The sequence below is a fragment of the Hesperophylax consimilis genome, chromosome 27, assembly GCF_061612785.1.
Source record: "Hesperophylax consimilis isolate HC1 chromosome 27, BYU_Hcon_1.0, whole genome shotgun sequence".
Lineage (NCBI taxonomy): Eukaryota > Metazoa > Arthropoda > Insecta > Trichoptera > Limnephilidae > Hesperophylax > Hesperophylax consimilis.
In genome coordinates this window covers 15,058,248-15,082,337 of record NC_142862.1, presented here as the reverse complement: position 1 = coordinate 15,082,337, position 24,090 = coordinate 15,058,248, and the positions used below count along the sequence as shown (strand labels likewise).

General features: G+C 33.3%; 1 protein-coding gene across 2 annotated transcripts in view; it reads right to left on the bottom strand.

The window, feature by feature from the left end:
- Window positions 1-24,090, bottom strand: part of LOC149410641 (scavenger receptor class B member 1-like) — a 196,673-nt gene that overhangs the window by 7,254 nt on the left and 165,329 nt on the right. For both annotated transcript variants that reach the window (XM_089648194.1, XM_089648195.1), the window contains exon 6: window positions 11,365-11,565. In XM_089648194.1, the coding sequence (XP_089504320.1) occupies window positions 11,365-11,565 (201 nt within the window). The remainder of the gene's footprint in view (window positions 1-11,364; window positions 11,566-24,090) is intronic.

The following is a 24,090-nucleotide window of genomic DNA, read 5'->3' as shown; positions in this document are numbered from 1 at the left end:
AAAATATTGCACTTTTTTAAATATTAAAGTATATTTCAAATACAAAATCTAATAGATAATTTTACTTAGTTTCTAAAATGGTGTACGTTTTAACGACGTCTTCAAAATGAAGAAGTATTAAGAAAATTTAAAATACTTCGGAAAAATTGCGAAATTCGATGACAAATGATTATTATTTCAAGTTTATACAATAGATAAACAACCCGCTGTGGCGGGATAAGCAACGTTTATATCTTATGTAGCTTTTCATCAACTATTTAAAGTCAGTTTCTATTTTATGTTTCAATAAGTAATGTTTTCACATCATTGAATAAAATTTTCACCGCGTTTTTTTTAGTGAGAACGTTAAATTTATATTAGATTCAAGAAAATAGCCAATGATAGTGAAAAAATAAAAACTGTCACACATAACAATCAAGGTCAAATTAAAGGGGGAATCATTAAAGTCAGTCCGATCAAAAATGGCAATTCAGCTGCAAAAAAAAAAATTTTTTTTTTTTTTTAAAAGAAAGTCAAATATTCCCAGGTTACGAATAACCTGGCAATATTTGAAAATCTCTTACTACCACCACAGTAAGCTGAAAATGTTGCTTGTGTTGTGATGGAGGACTTAGCCAGCCGAGGAATTGAACACACTACGCCTGGGTGGGACCCAAACGCGATGTCAACTCGGCCACCGACCGGTCGGTGTATATGTATATGAAACATTTAAAAATGCGTGTGGAAAGCTGTTCGTGGTAGTTATGTTAAAATATATTGTTTTTTTCTCATCCTTCTTAAATTAATCGCATAATATATGTATTGCATTTTTTTTCTTGTACATTTCATCTTTGTTTTTTTAAAAAAATTAAAAGCAAAACATGTTATTGACCATTGGTCACCGTACATGTTTACTACTTTATTAAAATTGGTTCCTTCAACTTAGTAGGTACCCATTATTCATATTACAATATTGTTCTTTCAATATATATATTACGTTGTGTTATTTTTATCAATTTGTAAAATTATTAACCTCAACACAGGTCAATCCAAGTGAGGTTAGTAATTAAAATGTTAACAATGATACCGCATGTAAAGAAATAATAAATAAACAAAGAAATATTGTTATATTAATATAGTCAACCATTTGTGAAGCTAATTGATGCATATTTAATAGTGTAATAAAATAAGTATTTTTATAAACGCCTTGATTCAACCGAGTGGAAGATTTGTGGACATAATTATATTAATTCTATTGAATTAATAACGAAAGTTAACGCATTATTGTTGAATCGGAATATGTGATTTAAATATTATAACATTCTCGATGTAATTGCTACATTGACCTTGCCATTAACTGCAGACAGCCTCATGACGCACTAAGATGTACAGTAAGTTAAACTATTTGTCTTAACTAAGTTAACTATTTTATTTTATTAATTTATGTTATTTCACAAGTTATACAATAATATATATTATAATTGCTACATTGACCGTTTATTTAGTACAGATGAAGCAAAGTACCCGTTGAGTGGATAATATTATTTGAACGAATCATTTGTTGTCGTTGATCATTTTTTGTTGATTATTTTTTTAAAGGTCCTCGTAAAAAGCCGATTCTGGATACGTTTCAGCTTTTTAAAGCTACATACTAAGCGTCCAAACAAAAGAAGAAGACGGTTAGAAAGGGAGATATCTAAATACGAATGTTAGAGGGAGCGCACAAAATATATTAAAAAAAAACACACGATTATAAGTAATACGCCTAGGCGAAAATATTTAATAAAATATGACTTATTTATGATAGCAGCCCAGCAAAATCTGTCAGCAAATGTCTTAAGTAGCATTTAAAGAGATACTGTGATTTTTTACATACATATAACATGTTAATATAATAACAGATCAATATGTGTTTTTAATAATTTTCTGAGCATACACGGGAAAAAATGAGTATTGCCGATTGATTAACATCCGGTTAGAAACGGGATTGCAGGCCGTTTAGTAATAAACTTTTGGTACATTCCTAAAATATCGGAACAGATGTTCATGCACCTGCATTTGACCTGATAATATATAATAACGAAATTCTAAAATGTAATGATTTTTATTGAATTAAATTATTTACTTGCCAAAATAATGACTATTTATGCATAGCAAATAAAAATGAAATTTAATATTTAGGTGTAATAATAGATAGTAACCTTAAGTGGAAAACTCACATTAACAATATCATAAATAGATTAAGAAAACTCATTTACATATTTATTAGTCTAAGAAATATACTTAACTTAAAAATTCTTAAAAATATTTACTACGCTCTAGCCCATTCAATAATACAGTATGGTATCGTTGCATGGGGTGAGCTTACAAATCATCACTTTTACGGCTGGATTTCACTTAAAGGCTGTTAATAAAAAAAATAATAAAAAAACCATCAGACTACCCAACCTCGCAACTTTTCCAAGACTTTCAAGTACCACCACTAAAAAATACATATACAAAAAATACGCTGCTTCAAATTCACAAAGATCTTTAAAAGAAGTCACACCATGCCATGGTTCGTGTCGAGAGCAATAGGCAAAATACAATGGGTTGCTTATGCACTCCATTAATGCACACTAGTTTTGCACAACACTATTACACGTACACTGGAGTGGTGTGGTTTAATCAACTAACAACAGAAATAAGGTTAGAACCGGACTATAATAAATTCAAAAATAAAATAAACTTCACTACCTTAAATAATTTAGCGAATTAGAATGACGATGACATCTCATCTCATATATTATTATTAAAAAACAAACACTCTTCACTTAATATGTTTTTATGATTTTTTTCTTCTATTTTTATATGTATGTTAAGTTTTTTTTATTTTTTTTTCCCTTTACACACGAGTTTTTGACTCTTGCAAAGGAAAACACTTTTATTTGAAATATGTTCTTATGTAAATTTAAATAAACAAAAAAATAAAAAAATGAAGTGTTCCGACATCGCAAAAATGCATTACTTTTTAAGTTTAACAGGAAACCTATCAATTTATTCGATTTGAAGAGATTCTTAATAAATTAACAATATTTTCATCATAAACAGTAAGTATTCTCCGTACACTTTGCGATTTTTTTCTATCGTTCGAATTTAAAATAATTATTTTTTCAGCTCGACCAATGTATAGACATTATTTTATTTTTTTAAGAGCTCATAAACTCCCAAGAAAAGTATGTTATCATTAAATTAATGTTATTATTAAACGTAATCAACTATCAAGCATACGGGTAATGTCTTTATGCTTGTCAACTGATCAAAATTTGTAAAAAAAGCTGAAACAAACTGAAAATCTGCGTTTCATGGAGACCATTTTTTCTATATTTTTTTTATTTCCTTTATTCGTAAAATATATTTGTATACAATTTTTACATGCTTTTCGACTACCACACAAGACAAATGTCCGTATTATGGTAGTCGAATTAAATTAAATTAAATTGAATTAAATTTCAAAATATTATTGATCGACGAATTGATGAAAATCAAATGTGACGAAAGTTTCAAAACCATCTACAAAACACATCGATTTGTATAAAATTGTTTAGATGTTCATATCAAATTTTTACGGGCATAATAGTCCAGTCAAGTTAAACATGAAAAGGGGGTTGTGCTTGCAAAAGGTCCAGTCATTCTGAATTTTTTATGTGTTGTTAGGACCTAAACCAGTATTAAAAAAAAAAATTTGCAACTTCGAAAGTGCTGTGCGAGCGGCGGTGGACCTAAAAAACCAGGAAATTTTCGGATTTTTTTCAGTTTTTTCTCAATATCTCAGTAAAGGAAGGGTCTGACCGGTGTAATTTGTATGCATATTTTTAAAGTAAACTAAATTTTCTATAATTTGAGACCAAAGCAAGCTATATAAAGCCATTGGTTTTCAAGATACAGTTCTTCAAAAATAGGCAATTTTTTCCAAAAAGTGAAATTTTTTCGAAATGGTCACTTATTTTGTAAAATAACTTCTAAAATACGCATCTCACGTCAAATATTGTATGAAATAAAGTTGTTGTAAATTTAATTAGCTTTCATTTGAAACTAGATTAATATCTGTAGACTTGACGGTTCTCTCAAAAATGGCAGATAACCAAAAACAGTCATAAGTGGATTTTGGGTGAAATGCAAATAAACTGTTCCCAGTCTTTTTACGGTTTTATTTATCAAACAGTTAACAGATTTTTGATGAAAAAAAGAAAAGATATTACATCTATCGGGAATAACGTCATCTTCAAAGATTGTTTTATATACATACATACCAAAATGCTTGTACAAACATCATGGTACCTACTATAAGGACAAATTACATGTAAACAAAAAATAAAACTAATATTAATCATGTAGGTATTGTGTCTTGGTTGCCAAATCATGTCTTTCTTTTTATCTTAGCTGGGAGAGGTGCCCACAGTCTGTAGTCGGGTCATCTTCATCGTCCGAGCATTTCAGCTCCACATCCGGGACGTTAATGCAAAATTTGCCACCGCATGACTGACAGAGGACTGAGCAGTGGAGCCCAGCCTTTCTACACGAGCAGCTCCCAGAGCATCGTTTATTGCATTTACACGAAATTTTTCACAAAAGGGCAGGAGGTGCGGGATCCATCGTGGTGGGGATGGGGGTGAGTCCTTGAGAAGACAGCTTCCACCCCCATTCAGTGGGATTCAAGTTGACTCCCCGCCACTTCTGCACTTGGAGGTAGCACCTTGCTGCATGGTGGCCTGCAGCATCTTCCGTCGGTGGCAAACGGGCGAGGTTTATATTTGTTGAAGTGACAAACGTCTTATACCTCAGGAAATCCAAAGTATCCCTCGCGATGTCACCCCCATATAGAGCCACGAAGCACTTGATGCCTGCTTCACTCACGGCTTGTGGGGTAGAGTCTGGCCGAAAGAAGACCTCCACTTGGTCAGCAAGTGGTTCACTCTTGCTCAGAAGTGTGCTGATTTTGGTCTTTCCTTGGCCAAACGGTGCTGAGGTGGTATCGCACCCGGCAAACGCGTGGGTAAATATTACCGTTCCTGGTAATTGTCGGGAGTCCTGGTTGTTGTAGGAGGTCGTAGAGTAGTGACAGCAACCAGCTTCACCCTTCGTGCTCTTCTGAAGATAGACGTTTGTCTCTTCAGCGCCTTAACCATTGAGAAGAACAAGCAGGTCGACATCTTCTCCCACTATGACGAACCGATCGGCATCTGCTCTTTTTGATAACGCCATCATGACGATCTCTCGATCAGCATCTTCTTTGGCAACAGCCACTTCTACTCCCTCCTTCTGAAAGGCGTCACAGAGAAGAGTTATAAGGCGTCTCTTATTGTTTTCATTGCCCAAAACATGCTCTTGAGCAATTCGAATTACTGTGGATTCATCGAAATTCAATTCGTAGCTGGAATGAGCTGCGTAGCGCCGGAGTCGTTCCGCTGTTTTGGTGTTTTTTTTTGGTAGCATCTTCGGGGTAGCCGTCAAAAATGATGGAGACGTTCTTCCCAATGTGGTTTCGGACGTAGGTGGTATAACGCGCCAAAAGTGCTCGAACCGTGCTTTTTCGCTGCCACACGACCTTGTGCAAGAGGTAGCCAACATCCAAAATGACGTGAGTGCTGGCATCTATCGGCGTGTGGCTGGAAAAAGGAGTGAAGGCAGAGCACAGAGTAGATTTTGTGCCCTTGCGCATCCCTTGTTCATTGAACAGAGACATCGGGAACGGGGCCAACTCATACTTGAAGTCATCCTGTAAATCCTGTTCAGATTTCTTTGCAATACACACTCGCTGAAAAATTGTGAGCGGATCGACAGCCACTCTTCTGTTTTTGTCCGGCAGTTTAACGGTTGAGGTGATCGATGCTAGCGTGGTAACTTTATTTTTCCGTTTTATTACTACCTTGTCGTACATTTTCCCCACAATTTTCATTACTCCTTCCGTTCCAACTCTCTTCCGTTTCAGGACCTGCCAGTAAACCACTACTGATAGAAATTAAACTGTCAGTTTTGGGAAATGGAGGGTGGAGAGCAAACCAGTTTTATGGTTTTTCCACATCACTATTATCTCGGATGATTCGAGAAGGTCTCATGTCAACATGCTGCTCTCCAGTATGACATGATAAGCTGCAAAAACTTTCCAGTTCTTCACAAATGTTCAACATAAACACCATTCCTGTTGTCCACCTTGCCAGAACACTTTCGGAGATTCCTCTTCCTTGGGTCAACCCACCGTAGGTTTTCATGGATCGCATCAGCTTCTGCTCAATTGTTAGGTCTGACCATAACCCAGACCAAAACTTGTCAGACTGGCAAATGGTGAAGGATCCTTTTGTGAACATGTCGTATTCACTTTTATCCATCCGATCTTATAGAGCCATCATATCCTGAAGATAGAGGTGCGCGCTCTTAGCATACAAAAAATGTCCAGCTGCGTGGAAAAAAGGGAGCATCTTGTGGACAGTGTACAAATGAAGGTTCCAATCACCAGCACGCTCTGCCTGGATGAATAGTTTTATCAAAGTGGTCATACAAAAGCATACAACTGTGATGTTGGACCATTCACTTTAATTTTCTCCAAGGCACTTTTAAATTTTGCCTTTAGTATTTGGTAGGTATCAATTTCTTCTGCTGATATAGTGAGAGACCTTTCAGTGTCTCGCAGCAATTTTTCAGTCTCGTCTCGCTCCTCAGGAGTTATGTCAACCTCATAAAAAACAATGCTGGCCAGTGTGAGGTTTGCCAAAATGTGGGCTCGAACAGCTCGTGAATATGCGTGCCCATTCATATGGGTACCCATGGGTATAGGTACTAATGGGTACTTGAAATTTGAAATTGTCGTAATTATATTATAATCCTAGGATAAGCCCACGATGATTAATGGATTTACTTCACAGCACAATAAAACCATAAAAAAACGCGAGAACAGTTTATTTGCATTTCACCAAAAACCCACTTATGACTGTTTTTGGTTATCTGCCATTTTTGAGAGAACCGTTTAGTCTACAGATATCAATCTAGTCTCAAATAAAACCTTATTAAATTTACAACAACTTTATTTCATACAATATTTGACGTGAGATGCGTATTTTAGAAATTATTTTACGAAATAAGTGACCATTTCGAAAAAATTTCACTTTTTGGAAAAAATTGCCTATTTTTGAAGAACTGTATCTTGAAAACCAATGGTTTTATATAGCTTATTTTGGTCTCAAATTATAGAAAATTTAGTCTACTTTAAAAGTATGTATCAAAACTACACCGGTCAGACCCTTCCTTTACTGAGATATTGAGCAAAAACTGAAAAAAATCCGAAAATTTCCGGGTTTTTTAGGTCCACCGCCGCTCGCACAGCACTTTCGAAGTTGCAAAATTTTTTTTTTAATACTGGTTTAGGTCCTAACAACATATAAAAAATTCAGAATGACTGGACCTTTTGCAAGCACGGATGTACATCTTGACTGGACTATAAATGCTTTGAATTCCGTTTTCTCAAGATATATGGCGCCGAACGGACTGAAATTTGAAACATGACTTATCTCATTTTTTATACTTTCCAGAAGAGACAAAAACACAGCATTTTCTTAATGCCCATGGACATCTGCCCAAATAGATAACATTTTACAATATTTATTTAACTCTTATAAAAAATAGGAATTAAATCAAAATTATGCGTTATGTTGGAAGAGCGTTCAAAAATACTGTTAATGGAAGTCTTTCAGAAGTAATTTAAGAAATAAATATTATTCGAACTTAATTTTCTTCGATGCTTTTTTACACACTTTCAAAAAGTGACAGTAAACTTTGAATACTATTATTATTTTCGTTTAAAACTCGTCCGCCCACCCTGTACAATGTAAAAATCGAATAAACAATAAGTATATCAATTCTACATTCACAGCTTGTTTATTTACATATCGTTATAATTAATAAAGTTATTAATTTTCTCAGACTAAAAGGACTGCTCCAAGATCTATCATTATGTTAATTTATTTATTAGATTCATTCACGTATATAAATAACGAGCCTATTTATAAATATATGTTAATTAAATAACTATTTATTTAAATATTGTTATTAAAATCACCCAACATTGTGTTAAACAGCAGCACAGAAATGATTCACATTAAAATGGGTCTGAATTCTCGGCCTTGTGGTATTCCCACACATCGTGGATAAAGTTTTATTGATTTGCTTGGAACATTTTCCGGGAAACCAGTATAAGATAGTAATAAAACAAAGGTTTATAAGAAGAAATACACTGAGCCTGTAAGACATGTTTGGGACTATATTCACTGTACAGGACTTCATAAAGCCTGAAAAGTCGTAGAAGTAAGTAGAGTTGAACTCAGAAAAAACAAAAAATGTGTTGTGGACCCATCCATAAAACTGCGAGGGTTCTTTTTCCGTCAAAAGGGTACAATAAAGCGAAATAAATCAATCGTGACTACTGCAATGTATTCGAGCCTTCCACGTTAAATTATTTTTTTGCATGTTGGAAACGGCTTACATGCGTTGTGTTGAGTATCTGAACGAAGCTAATAATGCACAAATGGGTCATATTCTGAATTGTGTGAATGTGCCCAAATTCAAACAAATTGTGGGAACAGAAGATTGTCCGCTATACCAGTTTCCCGTAGGAATACTTCTACTGTATCATCATCTTTGCTTAATCTAGTGATTGGCGTTGCCATCAAGTGGACGAATAAGCTCAGGATTTCATATGACCTACTCAAACTACCCCCATCACACATAGAAGAATATGTATATTATTATTTATCTTTGCCACCTCGAGATACACGTGCAGTGTTGGGAGAGACAGCACCAATAGCTGCAAGAAATGTTAATAGGGAAGCAGGGAAAACGATTTTGACGAGATTTGCTAAAACAGTTAAAAATTTATAGCTTGTGTCGTTCTCATCACATTTTGAAGATAATTCCAATAAAAAATTATCGTACATTGTTACTTAAAATGGATTTGACCCTAGTATCCGATTGTAAATGTGAAATCACAACGAACATTCCCGAACACAAACTTAAATGGCATATTATATGTATCTTGGCCGTTTTCGTTGATCGCTGGATTTCGATTTTTCCCTAAAATGTTTGGAAATTTCCCTTGGAATTCCCTATTTTGTTGAAAATAAATCAAAAATATTATACGAACAGCATTTTAAAAACAGTCTCCGATTCAAATAGTTTGATTTCAGATGTAAAATTGTGAGATTTTTAAGGGTATACCGATTCTATTTGTGGTTTCAATGTCCCGCCTTATTACCGCTTGGTAGAAAAAAGGTTCAGATACCAAGGTTGTAGAACCAGGAGACATCACCAAATATCAAATGATATCGCCGGTGAATTTTGTTAAAAGGACACTACCGTCGAGCAAAAAGATAATGGGAACCGAACCTGGGAGAGGAGCGCACCGGCTCAAAAAAATATTCATAACCATAGACATATGAATATTAGTAGACCTGCCCTAAGTGATTAAAAGCGTATTATTCCCCACTCCCCATACCGGTTCCATTGGAGCCGGCTGGGCTCGCGTATGGCCTCAAGTGAATTTAGAAAACGTGACGTCATCATTCTTGTGCGAACTATGGTTGAGGCATCATCGGTTCATTTTACGAAATAACACGGCAAAATGGTGACTTGTGGTATGAAAACTTGTGAAAATACGTAAACGAAACATTCGACTCTGAAAATAGAAGAAATTTATTTTGCCGAATTTGGACTTCGCAAATTTGTTCATAACGTGGCGAGTAATTTGCGCTCCCATGTAAAAATGTCTATTCATTCAAAAGCAGATTTTACTTTTAAGAACTAAATGGTGATATTATAATGCGAGGTGCCTATATACTGTCAGATTGATTTATTGACGAATCACAGTCAGCTTTACCCCCTTCGTTCTTCAATAGTTGATTTTACCCCTCATCTTTAATTTCTAGTCTATATATTCATATGTCTGTGTTCATAACTCATTTTCGGAAAATTTGCTGATTTTGAATTGCAGCAGATGAGCGATATATATCACAAATTGTTTTCACAATCATTAACCCAATAACATCGCAAAACTCTTAAAAATTATAAAAACATTAAAATTATAGTGATTTGTTTATGGGGTATTATGCCGTGTTGCGCTACCTCCTTCTTTAGCCAACGTTTCGGACAGCATTATAGTGTTATAACACGGTATCACATCTTCAAACATAAGCACACACTTCACCACAAACCTTAAATAACACATCTGCCCTGATGATGGACACTGCAATGCTGTCCGAAACGTTGGCTAAAGAAAGAGGTAGTGCAACACGGCATAATACCCAAAAAACAAATCACTAAAATACTTTTGCCCGTGAAAATCTTAAATCTTACCAAACATTAAAATATTTTAAAAAAAATGTTATTTTAGTCAGCATTAAATAGTAATAAAATAAAACACTGTTTAAGACATAACATACATTAGAAATTTGAATAAATTAAAACATGTTGACAAATTAAATGAAACAGATATTAAGTGATTTATTTTTTCTACTAATTAAAGAAAACAACATGTTGACTACTAAACACAGAACACATTGCGCAGGATAAGACCAAATTAGAACGTTTAAACAAAATACCGTATACAATTTTGATAATGAACTTAACCTAGAAATATATAAAGGCTAATCGGAAATATTAAAAATGACAGAATTTTTAAATTCCATTTCCACTACTTTTAAGCTTACTAATGCGCTTCTTGACTGTGGGAAAATCTCTCCAAACTTGTTCGTAAACAATAAAAAACTAAGGATTAAAATTCTAAAACTAACGCATAAACGTGAGATTTAGAAAATAATCCTTTTTGAAGTTTAGAAAGGCAATTAACTAGATTGTAAGAAAATGAAATGAAAATATAATACCAGACCACCAGAGTAATGAAGATAGTTGCTAGATGTATCTCCTTGCGAGGTAAAAACATTGACTAGTGATTTAGGAATATTACTTCAAAGGTTACTGACAAAGGTAGATGAGGACATTACCATAATAATCTCCACTTAAGTGAGAATATGTCCCTCGAGCCATTGTGGACTGCTAGCTTCGCTTCTTTGGACAGTTTTTTGTTAGCGCCAACTGCCTTCAGTCTTCCATTAATGGAGTTACCTGCATTTACCCTTCTTTCAATATCTCTGTCAGCCTTCCCATCTCTCGTAAACATACTCCTTAATTACACAAACTCATCCACCTGTTCCAAATATTCCTCATTCACAACTTATTGCGTATGAATAACGTAAATTTAAAAAAATATATCTAATGTAATTTAATATTCCAGCAGAATAGGTAGTATAATATAATAGTATAATATAATCTAAAAAATAAATAATCAGGTAATGAGCTTACCCTGTCAATCAGCCCCAGCTTATCGAACTTGATCCAGCCGGGCAGGAAGCTGTTTCCCAGCGTGACCAGGGGAGAGGAGTGACCGAACATGAAGTCCCACGCGGTCATTTTGACGAGAGGTCGGGAAGCTGTGGAGCGGAGCAGCGCGTTGATGGCCATGCGGCTGAAGGGGTTGCTGTCGGCACCCACGTGACCTATAGCCTGTAGAAACAACAATAGTTTTAAGTTAATAAAGGATTTAATTACCAGCCAACACCTCTGCCGTAAGTCACCCCGGTTTTCTTCGTTTTCTGGAAGCCAGTCATTGTCAACAGGGTTGTTGATGATTGAGCGTGTTTCGTACTGGACTGCGGAAATTAATGATTTCTGGAAGGTGGTTATTATCAATAGGATTGTTGATTATTGAGCGTGTTTCGTACTGGACTGCGGAAATTATTTTTTTCTGGAAAGTAGTCACTGTCAACAGGGTTGCTGATGATAAAACGTGTTTCATACTGTAAAGCGGAAATTAATATTTTCTGGAAAGCAGTCATTGTCAACAGGGTTGTTGATGATTGAAAGTGTTTCGTACTGGACAGCGGAAATTAACGTTTTCTGGAAAGTAGTAATTGTCAACAAGATCGTTGATGATTCTTAATAGGATTTTTTGTCGGGTATTCCTTCCATCTTCTATTGATGATAACTTATTGAATGATGATGGTGAAAACAGAAAATAATATCTATAAATTTCTTTGTTCGCACCCTATGGATTCAGAAACTACTGGACAGATTTCATTGAAAATATCAAATTCTTCTTATTTGTGCCAGAAATTTTTAGAGAGTAGTTTGAATGATATAGGAAGTCGGGGACGCCCAAGAAAGACTTTAGCATTAGCTCTGTACAGGAATTAGATATGGAGTGGAATTAAAGTGGATATAATGTAGTTTTTCTAAAGTTACAGTGTGGTGTACAGTGGTGAATTGTAGAAAAAGTCGGGGACACCAGAGGAAGACACGAATCAAATAATTATTTGTGGTAAAATTAGGCTTAGTACGTCATGAATGAAGAAAGAGGTGTACGAAGAATGTAAGACGTGGATTAGAAGAAGTCGGGAACGGCCGAGGAAGTCATGGAACGATCAAGTGAAACAAATATTAAAAAAAAATATTTATGTACAGTGAAATACTTTTTTGGTCAAAATCTTACTCCAAACCTTCATAACTCGAAGCAACGCCGGGTACACGCCAGCTAGTACAAAATAAATATGTTGTTTGTAAGTTGAATTTAACTCCGTAATAAGTAATAAAGTGTCAATTAATATGTTAACCCGCCAAAATCGTCGTAGTTCTAAACCAGTAATTAACATTGAATTATTGAATTTTTACTTCCAAAACGGCAATTCACAAACAAATTTTAATATTATTACACTTGAATCTGAAAAAACGAGTCAAATTATGTCTCAATATTGCATCATACAACATAAATACGTACATTCTAGAATATTAGGTATCTGATAAAAAATATTATTCAAATTAAATTAGACCTTCACTTCCTATTTTAAATATAAATATCCAAGGGCAAAGTCCTTGAAAAAATTTCCTTACAACGTCTATTTACGATCCATTTTACGGAACACAACAAAAAACACATATTTTTTTACTTGCCCTCTATCTTAACATACTACTCAAGATTTTTTTATTTTTTTTACCCTTTAGTTCTTTCAACATTTTTGTTCGGTTTGCAATGTTTTTTTGTAATTTAAATGTGCCATATTACATCTTGTATTAAATTTTCCCTAAAAACAAATACAGTTTTACAAACTAAATAATTTTTTTTTCGGAATAACTTTATTGAGTAAAACCACAAATTGTAATATTTAATTTTTTTATTTTTAATGTGCGACATCTGTTGACTTTTCTGCAAGTCTAGAATGAATATTTATTTTTTGGAAAAATAAGATAGGTTTATCTAAAAAGACGCTGCACTGTGTTTCGTTTCATATAGCTAGACGGAAAAAAGTCACTTTGGAATTCTTGAAAAATGACGTCATGGGGGTATTAACAGGTAGTTAGTGTGACAAATTCTTTTGGAATTGGGGTAATTAATGCACGGGTTGACTCATGCCAGAGCCCTAAAGTTAGGTAAATTAATTAATGAATTATCAGTTGCTTTTATTCGCATCTTGTCGCGCGAGCTGTAAGGTTGTTTATGTGGTTAAAATAATGTGTTTTGGTTCTAAAAAAATGGAGGCTACTTTGGAAGGTATGTAGTATGTTATAATTGTAAAATTTTAATATAAAACATTACAGTTTTTTAAAAAAATAATGTTTAACTTGTGTATTTTTTTGTGCTTTAAAAATATTCAATTTCTAACTTCTCGAGAATTTTTTTCGGATAAAGTATCAATAAGGTTCCGTGATTTTTTTTTGTAGATTAAACAATTAATTTTCTATTCAAATCAGTTTCGATATTTTTGCTCATTAATGCTCACCAATCATAATTTGTCATTTCACAGGCACCACATACCAGATTTCCAGGCAGGAATTGTTCGAGACGTGGAGAAGTTTACCCAAAAAAGAAAGGTTTCAGGGTATATATAATCATATTTTAAGTAAATTTAAACGTCAAAATCTCAGTGCAAGCAGTGAAAAAAATTTGAAAAGCCAAGTACAGTTAATATCTTTGAATATAACCAAAAAGTGGATCGCAGTTTCTCGGATTTGATAAATTTTAGAATTAACATTGAAGATGTAGATTTGAAAATGTAAAATTTAAAATGTTATTAACTATGGTAGATGGCAAAATTTGCAATTTAATGGAAACAAGTCGACTATGTCGTGTTATATCTGTGGTGCCAAACCCAGTGAAATGAATACTACGGTTATCAATAGAGTTCCACGACAAGAATTTTATTCCTTTGGCTTATCTACATTGCATGCCTGGATAAAAACTTTTGAATGTTTTTTGCATATCGCTTATCGAATACAACTCTGGCAAGTCAGAGGAGATGCAAATAAACTAATTTTAAGTACTAGAAAAAAGGGAAAAAAAATTACAGGAACGGTTTAAAAGTGAAATGGGATTAATTGTAGATAAACCAAAACCTGGGTTTGGCAACCCAAACACTGGTTTTTTCGGCTCTGCGGGGGCATATGCGGGGCTCATCAAGAGGTTTTGTATAATTTTGAGTACAATAGCTTCTGGGTATAGCATTAACATCGAACATTTTGAACAGTATGTGCATGACACTAAGGAGTTATATCTTAACCTATATGATTGGTATACCATGCCAACAACTGTTCATAAACTTTTATACCATTCATTTGATGTGATTAGTTCGTGCATTGTACCTATTGGGCAGCTGTCAGAAGAGGCGCAAGAGGCGCGAAATAAAGACTGTAGAAGATTTAGGTAATTGCACACCAGAAAAATCGACCGAACATCAACAAACAGAGATATGTTAACCATGCTATTAATTACATCAGATCCAATAATAAATAGTTTTAGAGAGGTTCCAAGAAAAAAAATCGAGCTCACTTCCCTCTGATGTGTTAAATTTACTTGTTCCACCCAATTCCGAGTCAAGAACACAATGTTTGCGATCTGATGACTCCTCTGAACATTATTCTGATGACTCCTCTGATTATTATTCTGATGATTCCTCTGAACATAACTCAGATAGCATCTAGTTTCAATAAGCATTATGTTTAAGCACTTTCTCACAAATCTATTGGTTCTGTACTCTGTCTTAAAAAAATTAAAGATGTTTATGTGCAGTTAATTTCTCTCGCCGCAAATGACTCAGATAGCACTTCATTAGATAAGTAATATTTTTTTGTTTCGTTACTGTTCTTGCATAACTTTTGATATTATTATTTTATTTTCTGACTGTACTTTCTGCAACTAATGCTTGTTTTTATTAAGTTCCGTTGCTAAATATGACTAAAATTGTTTTCCTAGATTAGTAATAATGATTGTTTTGATTATTTTTTAGCTATTTTTTATAATTTTTTTATACTTTCGCAATTGTTTCGTGATTTGTATTATATTTTTTGACTGTGCTTTTACATATTTATTATTCTCAAAATAGACATATTTTTAACTTTTTAAATTTGTTTTCTTCAAAAACCTCAAATACGGTATTAATACTGTTATTAATTATTTAAAAGATTTTTTTCCGATTTCTTTTAGAAAAAAATTAAATTAATCACTTTCAATCCAAATTTTCAATACATTCAGATTAAATACTCCCCACAAGAGGGTTCCAAACACTTTATAATTATAAAAGAGTTTTTTCCGTCTAGCTTGTATGAAACGAAACACTGTGCGCTGTCTGGATTGCATTTAGTTCGGGTTGAATCTTGCGATCATACATAAAGATAGTTACCAATAAAAATGTGCGGTGAAAAAATGAAGACAATGTTAGTAGTTCTTATTCGAAGTATGATACAGTTAAAAGTGACCGAGGGGAATAGGGTCCCATTAGCTCAGTTGGTAGAGCACTGTCTCGGAAAGACAAGGGACAATTTTAATTTTTTTTAATGTGCGACATCTGTTGACTTTTCTGCAAGAATGAATATTTATTTTTCGGAAAAATAAGATAGGTTTATCTAAAAAGACGCTGTCTGGATTGCATTTAGTTCGGGTTGAATCTTGCGATCATACATAAAGATAGTTGCCAATAAAATTGTGCGGTGAAAAAATGAAGACAATGTTAGTAGTTCTTATTCGAAGTATGATACAGTTAAAAGTGACCTAGGGGAATAGGGTCCCATTAGCTCAGTTGGTAGAGCACTGTCCCGGAAAGACAAGGGTCCTGGGTTCGAGTCCCAGATGTGACCGTTTCCTTTTCTGATTTTTCTGTTTCAGATTTTCGTTTAGAAATCACTAATATTGTCTTCAATATTTAAATAAAATTATTTTTCCGGTGTGTGTATTTAAAATAAACATTACTAAGTCCAATTAATACAATTTTAATATTGTTAAACGTTTGAAATGTTGTCAAAAACGCTCACCATATTTTTACTCCCAACGTAAACAAAATTGAAAAAACACATCCGTTTTGTTTAGGAAATTTTTAAGAAAACTGTAACTATACTTATTATCTTGTCCGTATAATAAAAAAAATAAGAAATAATTTTGAAAGTTAAAGCGAATGTATAAAGTTAGCTGTACGATATATGAATTATTTACTTTGACTATTTTAATGATTTTATTCATGGCATCCAGTATAAATATTTGAGTCAAACTGGAAAGAATTGTTGGCTACGAATCTGGAGGAAGCGGCTTCAAATACCCTTGTGCGAAATACACTTTATTTGATTAGCTATGATTTCAGATTTCACGGCTAAAAATAATAATGTGATTTATTTTTGGGGTACTATGCCGTGTTGCTCTACCTCCTTATTTAGCTAACGTTTCGGATAGCATTAAAGTGTCCATCATCAGGGCACACGGAGAAAACTTACTTATATAAAATTCTGCTAATTTATTAAAAGAATTGTAAAATTATTCGTTATCCTGTTAGAAACGGGACTTCAGGCATTTAACGAATAAATTTAAAGAAATAATTAACTAAGTAATAATAAATAAAAAAAAAATTAAAAAAATCACTTTAATTTATTTGACAAAATATGTGCAAATCATTGAATCTTGTAACATTATTTACAAACGACTTTTCAAAAGATATTATATATTTTTTGGGTCAACACTAAATGCGCGATTTATATTTACCATATTTTTTCTTTACTTTCCATTTAAATCTTATTTAACACGAAATGAAAATCAATATTCCGAGAAGACAATATTCCGAAAAGACAATATTTCGCAAACAAAAATATAAAATGTTATACTACATTAATCACAAAACGATCAGCAAGAATTTATAAACATTTTTTCTAGCAAAAAGATGTGATAAATGTGTTCAATCGTGTCACATAACATCTATTACTGGCGCAATACTTTATGATGACATATTATGATTAAATACATCTGACCCAGAAAGATAATATCGGCTAAGCAGGTCATCTATAATCATTATTTACTGATTTTGGTACCTATTTACTGAGGTTTGGTAATTCCCTACAATATTGTTTATTTATACTCACTTGTTTAGATTTCTTGAACGCTGGTCACAGATTGTAGGTTACAGAGAAAAGTAAAGAGGTAGCACTTATGACTTATTTACTTGTGCAGTTCTTTGGTACGCTGGTGACAGTGTCAGGTTACAGAGAAAAGTAAAGAGGTAGCACTTATGACTTATTTACTTGTGCAGTTCTTTGGTAAGCTGGTGACAGTGTCAGGTTACAGAGAAAAGTAAAGAGGTAGCACTTATGACTTATTTACTTGTGCAGTTCTTTGGTACGCTGGTGACAGTGTCAGGTTACAGAGAAAAGTAAAGAGGTAGCACTTATGACTTATTTACTTGTGCAGTTCTTTGGTACGCTGGTGACAGTGTCAGGTTACAGAGAAAAGTAAAGAGGTAGCACTTATGACTTATTTACTTGTGCAGTTCTTTGGTACGCTGGTGACAGTGTCAGGTTACAGAGAAAAGTAAAGAGGTAGCACTTATGACTTATTTACTTGTGCAGTTCTTTGGTACGCTGGTGACAGTGTCAGGTTACAGAGAAAAGGAAAGAGGTGGCACTTAAGACTTATTTAATTAGTCATGATAACCGTTTCCGCGATGCTACCATGGGCAGGTATCAGCCATTTTCTAGTAACGGTATCACCAGACTTATCTCTTATCTGTTGGGACAGAGAGCAACTTGACGGACGCAAATATTTCACCTCTAAGCCGGGCTTAAGGCTCTTTAGTAAGCGTTCAAAAAGACGAAGAAGATTACTGAAGGTGGAAGAATGTATATCTATCGAAATATAACATGCTTCCCATATATTTCTATATATTTCTTTAAAAAAAAAAACATCTGAAATACTGGATCTATGGGCCCAGTCATGAAAGCCAAAATAGAGACGATAAAAAAGGCGATGCAATTTATTTTTATTTTATTTAAGAAACAAACAGACATTTATATATTTAGCATAAACAGCAATTATTTACAATATTATACCAATAATGTTCCATTAATTCTGGTCGTTGATTCAATATTTCCACCTATACAATATATTTATAAATGACAAAGAAATATAAAGAATTATTAGGAATTACAAAATGTTATAAAACAATCAATAACAGTTAGCAGTAAGTAATACAGTTTTCGCATGATTATAATAAAAACAATAAAATAAACTAAGATGATAGGATTATTTCACAAAATAAAAAATTAAGTTATCAGTTTAGTAAGTTGCATTTTACATGTTCTCAAGTTACACTTGAAAATGTCTACATGCAATGCGAAGTAATATAAAATTATGTGTTTTGGTTTAAAAAAATTTTTTTTAATAGCTGAATAACGTAAAAATATACAATATTAATACAGAATCAAAAGTACATACAGAAAAACTAAACGCTGACGGCCTCCGCAAATTCGCCTTGAAATATAATTTTCACAGATCTTTTTAGAAGCCTTATAAGTATTAGAAACCTATGAACAAACTTTGTAGTGATAAATCTTCTACTTACGAACCTCTTCTTGGTTATTTTTTAATTGGATACTATGGCAAATTAAGGTTTTTAGAAAATGATGAAAAAATGTTAATATTTGTAAATGAACTTCACAAAATAAAATATAAAGTGGATTTTGGCGATTATTTTTTATTAAGTAAAGCAGGCGACCAAACAGCGAAGTGATTAAAGTAATGTTTTTCTAAATAAGTTATGTTTACATCTTTACAGACATAAATTACAAAAAAATTATGTAATTTATCTTTAAAATACTTCGGTAATATATAACAAACACGATTACAGTAGTTGATTTAAAGGGCGTCGGTAGATAATATAATTTATTGGATGCTATTAATAACATAATTTTTTCAATAATCTTTTTAAATGTATGCCTTCCTCGTTCCTTTAAAACGTGGATATCTAAGAATGCCGTAACATAATTCTTCCAAGGTCGTGTATTTTTGAATATAAAATAATAGTAGAGGATGCCAACAAGTGATGTAGCTGTACAGTTTTTGAAACACTTACAACTCTCACTCATAATCGATAATATTGGGAGATAAGGACGGGTTAGTAAAAAAAGTAACTCATAATCACGGGCACGCGTATACCGGCCGTAATACGGCAGTTTATTTTTAAACTGCTGATAAACAATCTTGTTGATTTGACAAATCATCTGTCACGTAATGAAAATTTAAAAAAGCAGTAATATCCGCTTGTAGCACTATCGGAGGAATATTTTGAATTGGAAAATCGATTTACTAAAACAAATACGAAACGCATAATCGAATTTGCCGGATTTAAATGCCTTTAAAAATAGACCGGCTTAACGACATTACAAATATCATCTGAAAAAATTAAGTTAGCAACAAAACGCTAAAAATACCGTGTTTTTGACGCTTGGAACCAAGTGGTGCCAGTCTATAAAATATTGCACCGATATTATTATGAGTAACGATTTTAACCCAAGCAGTATACGGCCCTCTTCAAGTCTGTATTTACAATATTGTTTAATAAAATAATCAAATCCTCTATTTTCACGGTATATTTCTTTACAATTGACCTTGGTATTGTCATATTGGATTGATGTAACGTACATTATCAAGATCAGATAAAATTATGAAATAATTCCCTTTGTGCTTTTATTTTGTTTCTAAATGCTCTAAATGCTCTAAATAATTACATAAGATTAATGTGAAACCGTATGATTATTTCATGTAAAACGTGCAAAATAAGATTAATTACAAACAATAAGGAAGGGCTATTACTATGCTTGATTAATTATAGGAGTTTGTTGTTGTTTATTCGAAGCCGTCAAACCAGTTTAAAAAAAATGTTTTGGTGTATGAATAATTACATCACCTGTTAGCGACACGGTTTTGAACATTTGAAAAAAAATGATACTAACTAACAGTCACGCTGTATATCCGCAAAAGTAAGCAGAGAAGATGGACCACCAAACAACTCGGTCTTGGCACAGATTTCTTGCTTCATTCACATTCATACTTGTCTTATACACACCCTTCAGTTATTCTGTCTTGAATGTCATGAACCGGATAACATTCGGTTCACTTGATCGTGCCATGTCATGCTGAAGTTTGCTAGTGGTGTAAGTACTCCGCACCAAACTAAAATAAATATTCTGGAATAAATCGAAATACAAAAGCCTCAGGTAACTTAGCCGAAGCAACAGTCAATACCTAGACAAACCACACCCCGTGAACCCGGGCGATCCTGCTAAGTCATCAAACGTGGCGAACCATTTGGGGTGACCTATGGTAGGGGTGTTGGTTATCCAATAAATGGTTGCTGGGGCGGCGGTACCCATACCAGCCTCATAAAAAAATATAACTTTATTGTTAGCCCGTTCCTCTTGGAATGTCATAGCTTATACGAGCCTGAAAAATTCAGCCATAGTGATAGTTCGAGATACCACACGGCAGAAAAAATGTTCTAGCACAGCATACCATGGCAAGAATGGTGCTATTGGATGGTATATTTACTTACTCTTTAAATAACCTTTAAACATTTTTGAAAAATAATTATCTTCCCAAATGTTGTCAAAATAAGAAATCTTGTATTGAAACTGAATGAATATAATTTGTCGTACAAGAAAAAAATGTTTCTCTTTTCAGATATTGATTCCTTCTCGATAAATCGATATAAAAATTGTATTAAATTTATACAAGGTCATGACCTGGCGTGTACCAGGCGTTGCTCGACTGTTTTTAAATATATTATTTTTCTGTCTTTAAATATATTATTTTTCTGTCTTTAAATATATTATTTTCTGTCTTTAAATATATTATTTTTCTGTCTTTAAATATATTATTTTCTGTCTTTAAATATATTATTTTTCTGTCTTTAAATATATTATTTTCTGTCTTTAAATATATTATTTTTCTGTCTTTAAATATATTATTTTTCTGTCTTTAAATATATTATTTTTCTGTCTTTAAATATATTATTTTCTGTCTTTAAATATATTATTTTTCTGTCTTTAAATATATTATGCACGTATTATATACATAAACCTTCTGGGAGAAATTCTCTAAATGATAGTGAAAACCCTATCAAAATCCGTTGTAAATTTTATAAGAACTTAGCGCACAAACAAATACACGCGGATAGCTTCATTATTTTAGTGTAATAGAGAATTCCAAATAGATAAAAATCCAAATAAGTAATATTGAGATATTACAGAGCGCACATTTAGAGCTGACCCAAACAAATGTATGTATTGATGCATATTATATGTATACGTATACCCACAATTCACATAGTGATGTTCTTGCGAAACTTTACTGAGAAACAGCCTTTTGTTATGCTTACGATAGCTTATTATTTTTAGCGCAAAAGTGTAACAAAGTTGTTAAAATTTGAATCTATGAAAGTTTTACAGTTCTATTTTTCTTTCTGTTTATGTAAAGAAGAGTATCGCCGTTGATTAGATTTGTATACTAATCTACAGTTTTATTCCGAAATGGTTGATATTTTGCATACCCGATCTTCAAAACAAGAGGAAGGTCACTGTGTGCATTACATTTCGAAAAACTCTACGCAAATCCCGATCAACGCCTGGGACTTCAACTAATTTTTAAAATGAACACATTTTTGCAATTCGGCTTGCAAGTCGAATAACAATTTTGAAAGGTGCTTATGTAAGCGATGCATCTGTGTTCATGTCAATTCTGGATGCGATACATATACAAAACATATGATATTTTGATAAACAAATACATAATTCGTATTAGCAATCCGGTTCAAAACAAATTTTATTTTGATAATTTTTTTTTTTTACAAATTATTTATTTAAATTACTGTATATAGTATTTTCGAGGCACATTCCAGAGTGGAAGATACTCTTAGTATCGTCGTGGTTTAAGACAACCATTCAGAACTAAAACGTTGCTTGAAAGGACTTTGGCCGTGTTTGGTGACCAGCTCTGAATATGCAAGTACTTCATCTTCCCCATCTCTTACCCCTCCCCATTTTCTTCAGCTTTACAACATACCTCAATTGGAGATACCATAATCTCACTGGCTTGAGGCGGTTAGGAGCAGTTGGGACTCTTGCGTGGTTTCACATAAAAAAGAAAGGGAACAACTTGCAATACTTAATTTTAATATCTATTATATGTTTATCGAACCATTATCTATAGTTAAAGGTAATTTTTACTGTGCCGAATTAACGCGACATTATCGATAATGAGTATTATTAATACGCATATGATGAAATTGAACTAACTCTAAGCCTCTCTCCTTTGGAAGTCCGTCGGGAAAGAAATGACCTCATTTGCTTCTTCAAAATTATAAATTGTATTATTGATTCACCTACTCTACTGCAACTCATTCCCTTCAATATCCCCTCGCACAGACTCAGAAATAATGAACTGCTCTTCCTCAACCATCATTCGACAAATTATGGATATTATTCACCATTGTCCAGAATGTGTAGACTAATGTGTCAAAACCTTAACTTTTTTGGGATAAGTCTGAATGATTTTTGCCAGTCGCTAAACAAGTGACGGAATATTATAAGTGTCCTGTGGTCCTGACCCACGGCGTAGTCTTGACTTGATTCGACTTGTCACTTTATTTTCTTATATTATATCTACCTTATGTCTTTGCTTTTATGTACCTTTGTCTACTCCTGTATTTTTCATTTTACTGTATTCGTGTTATTATTTTGTAATTTGGACGATGTCCGTTAATAAATAAATAAATGATAAACAAATAACAAATCCAATATGAAAGCTAATAACTCGAAAAGTAGTTTTTCTGACTTTTTTCGATTTTGAACTGGTGTTTCGATTTGTAAATGAAAATAAACAATATATAATACCTTTTATAATGTAAAGAAACACAGGTGACATAATTCAGACATTTTCTTTTCTTTTATTTCATAACAAATGGACAAGACATGCTTGTTTTGAATTTTCGAGTTGCATAAGAAACAATTAACACTTTAGTCCATTGTCAATGGGCTTTTTAATGCAAATCTTTCACTATTAAATGAATATCTTTGGTGATTTTGTAATCTTTGTGATGTAATGCAACTGAAGAAGAAATAATAAGGTGAACAAACTGTGGCTCGTGACCAAAAGGAGAATTTTTGTTTGTTTCCACGAGCCACGCCTGCCCGGAGCCAATGAGATAATGGCAAACGGGGGTATGTTGTCGGGCTGAAGGGAGTGGGGAAGGAATAGTGTTATGTGATGGTGATAACCTATTGTTATCTCCAATAATTTACTCCCTACCTTCCCGTCCTATAACCTTTTCACCAGGACACGCGATGTACCAAATCAGTACATCTTCTGCCGCGCTACTGACCACAGGTTGCTAGGTTGCAATTCCAGGTTACGTGCAATTCGCAGTTGAGTTTTTTTGTGCTGGCAGAGAGAGAGAACACTGATGACACCAAGACCAACGGTTTCCCTTTCTGCACATCATACACAAGACACTCACGGCCGGAAATATACCGGTATATTCTAAGAGCTAGCGAAACAGATGAAGAGGACAAAAAAAAGGTAGGGAAGTACTTTGCTTTTGAGATCTCTTCACCAAATACGACTTTTCACTAAACATTTAAAAGTTTGCTATTATTAATGTCAGGAGAGTTTTGAATGGTAGTATCTCTGCACTGAAAAGAGATACGAAGTCGAATTAGAGTCGATAAAAT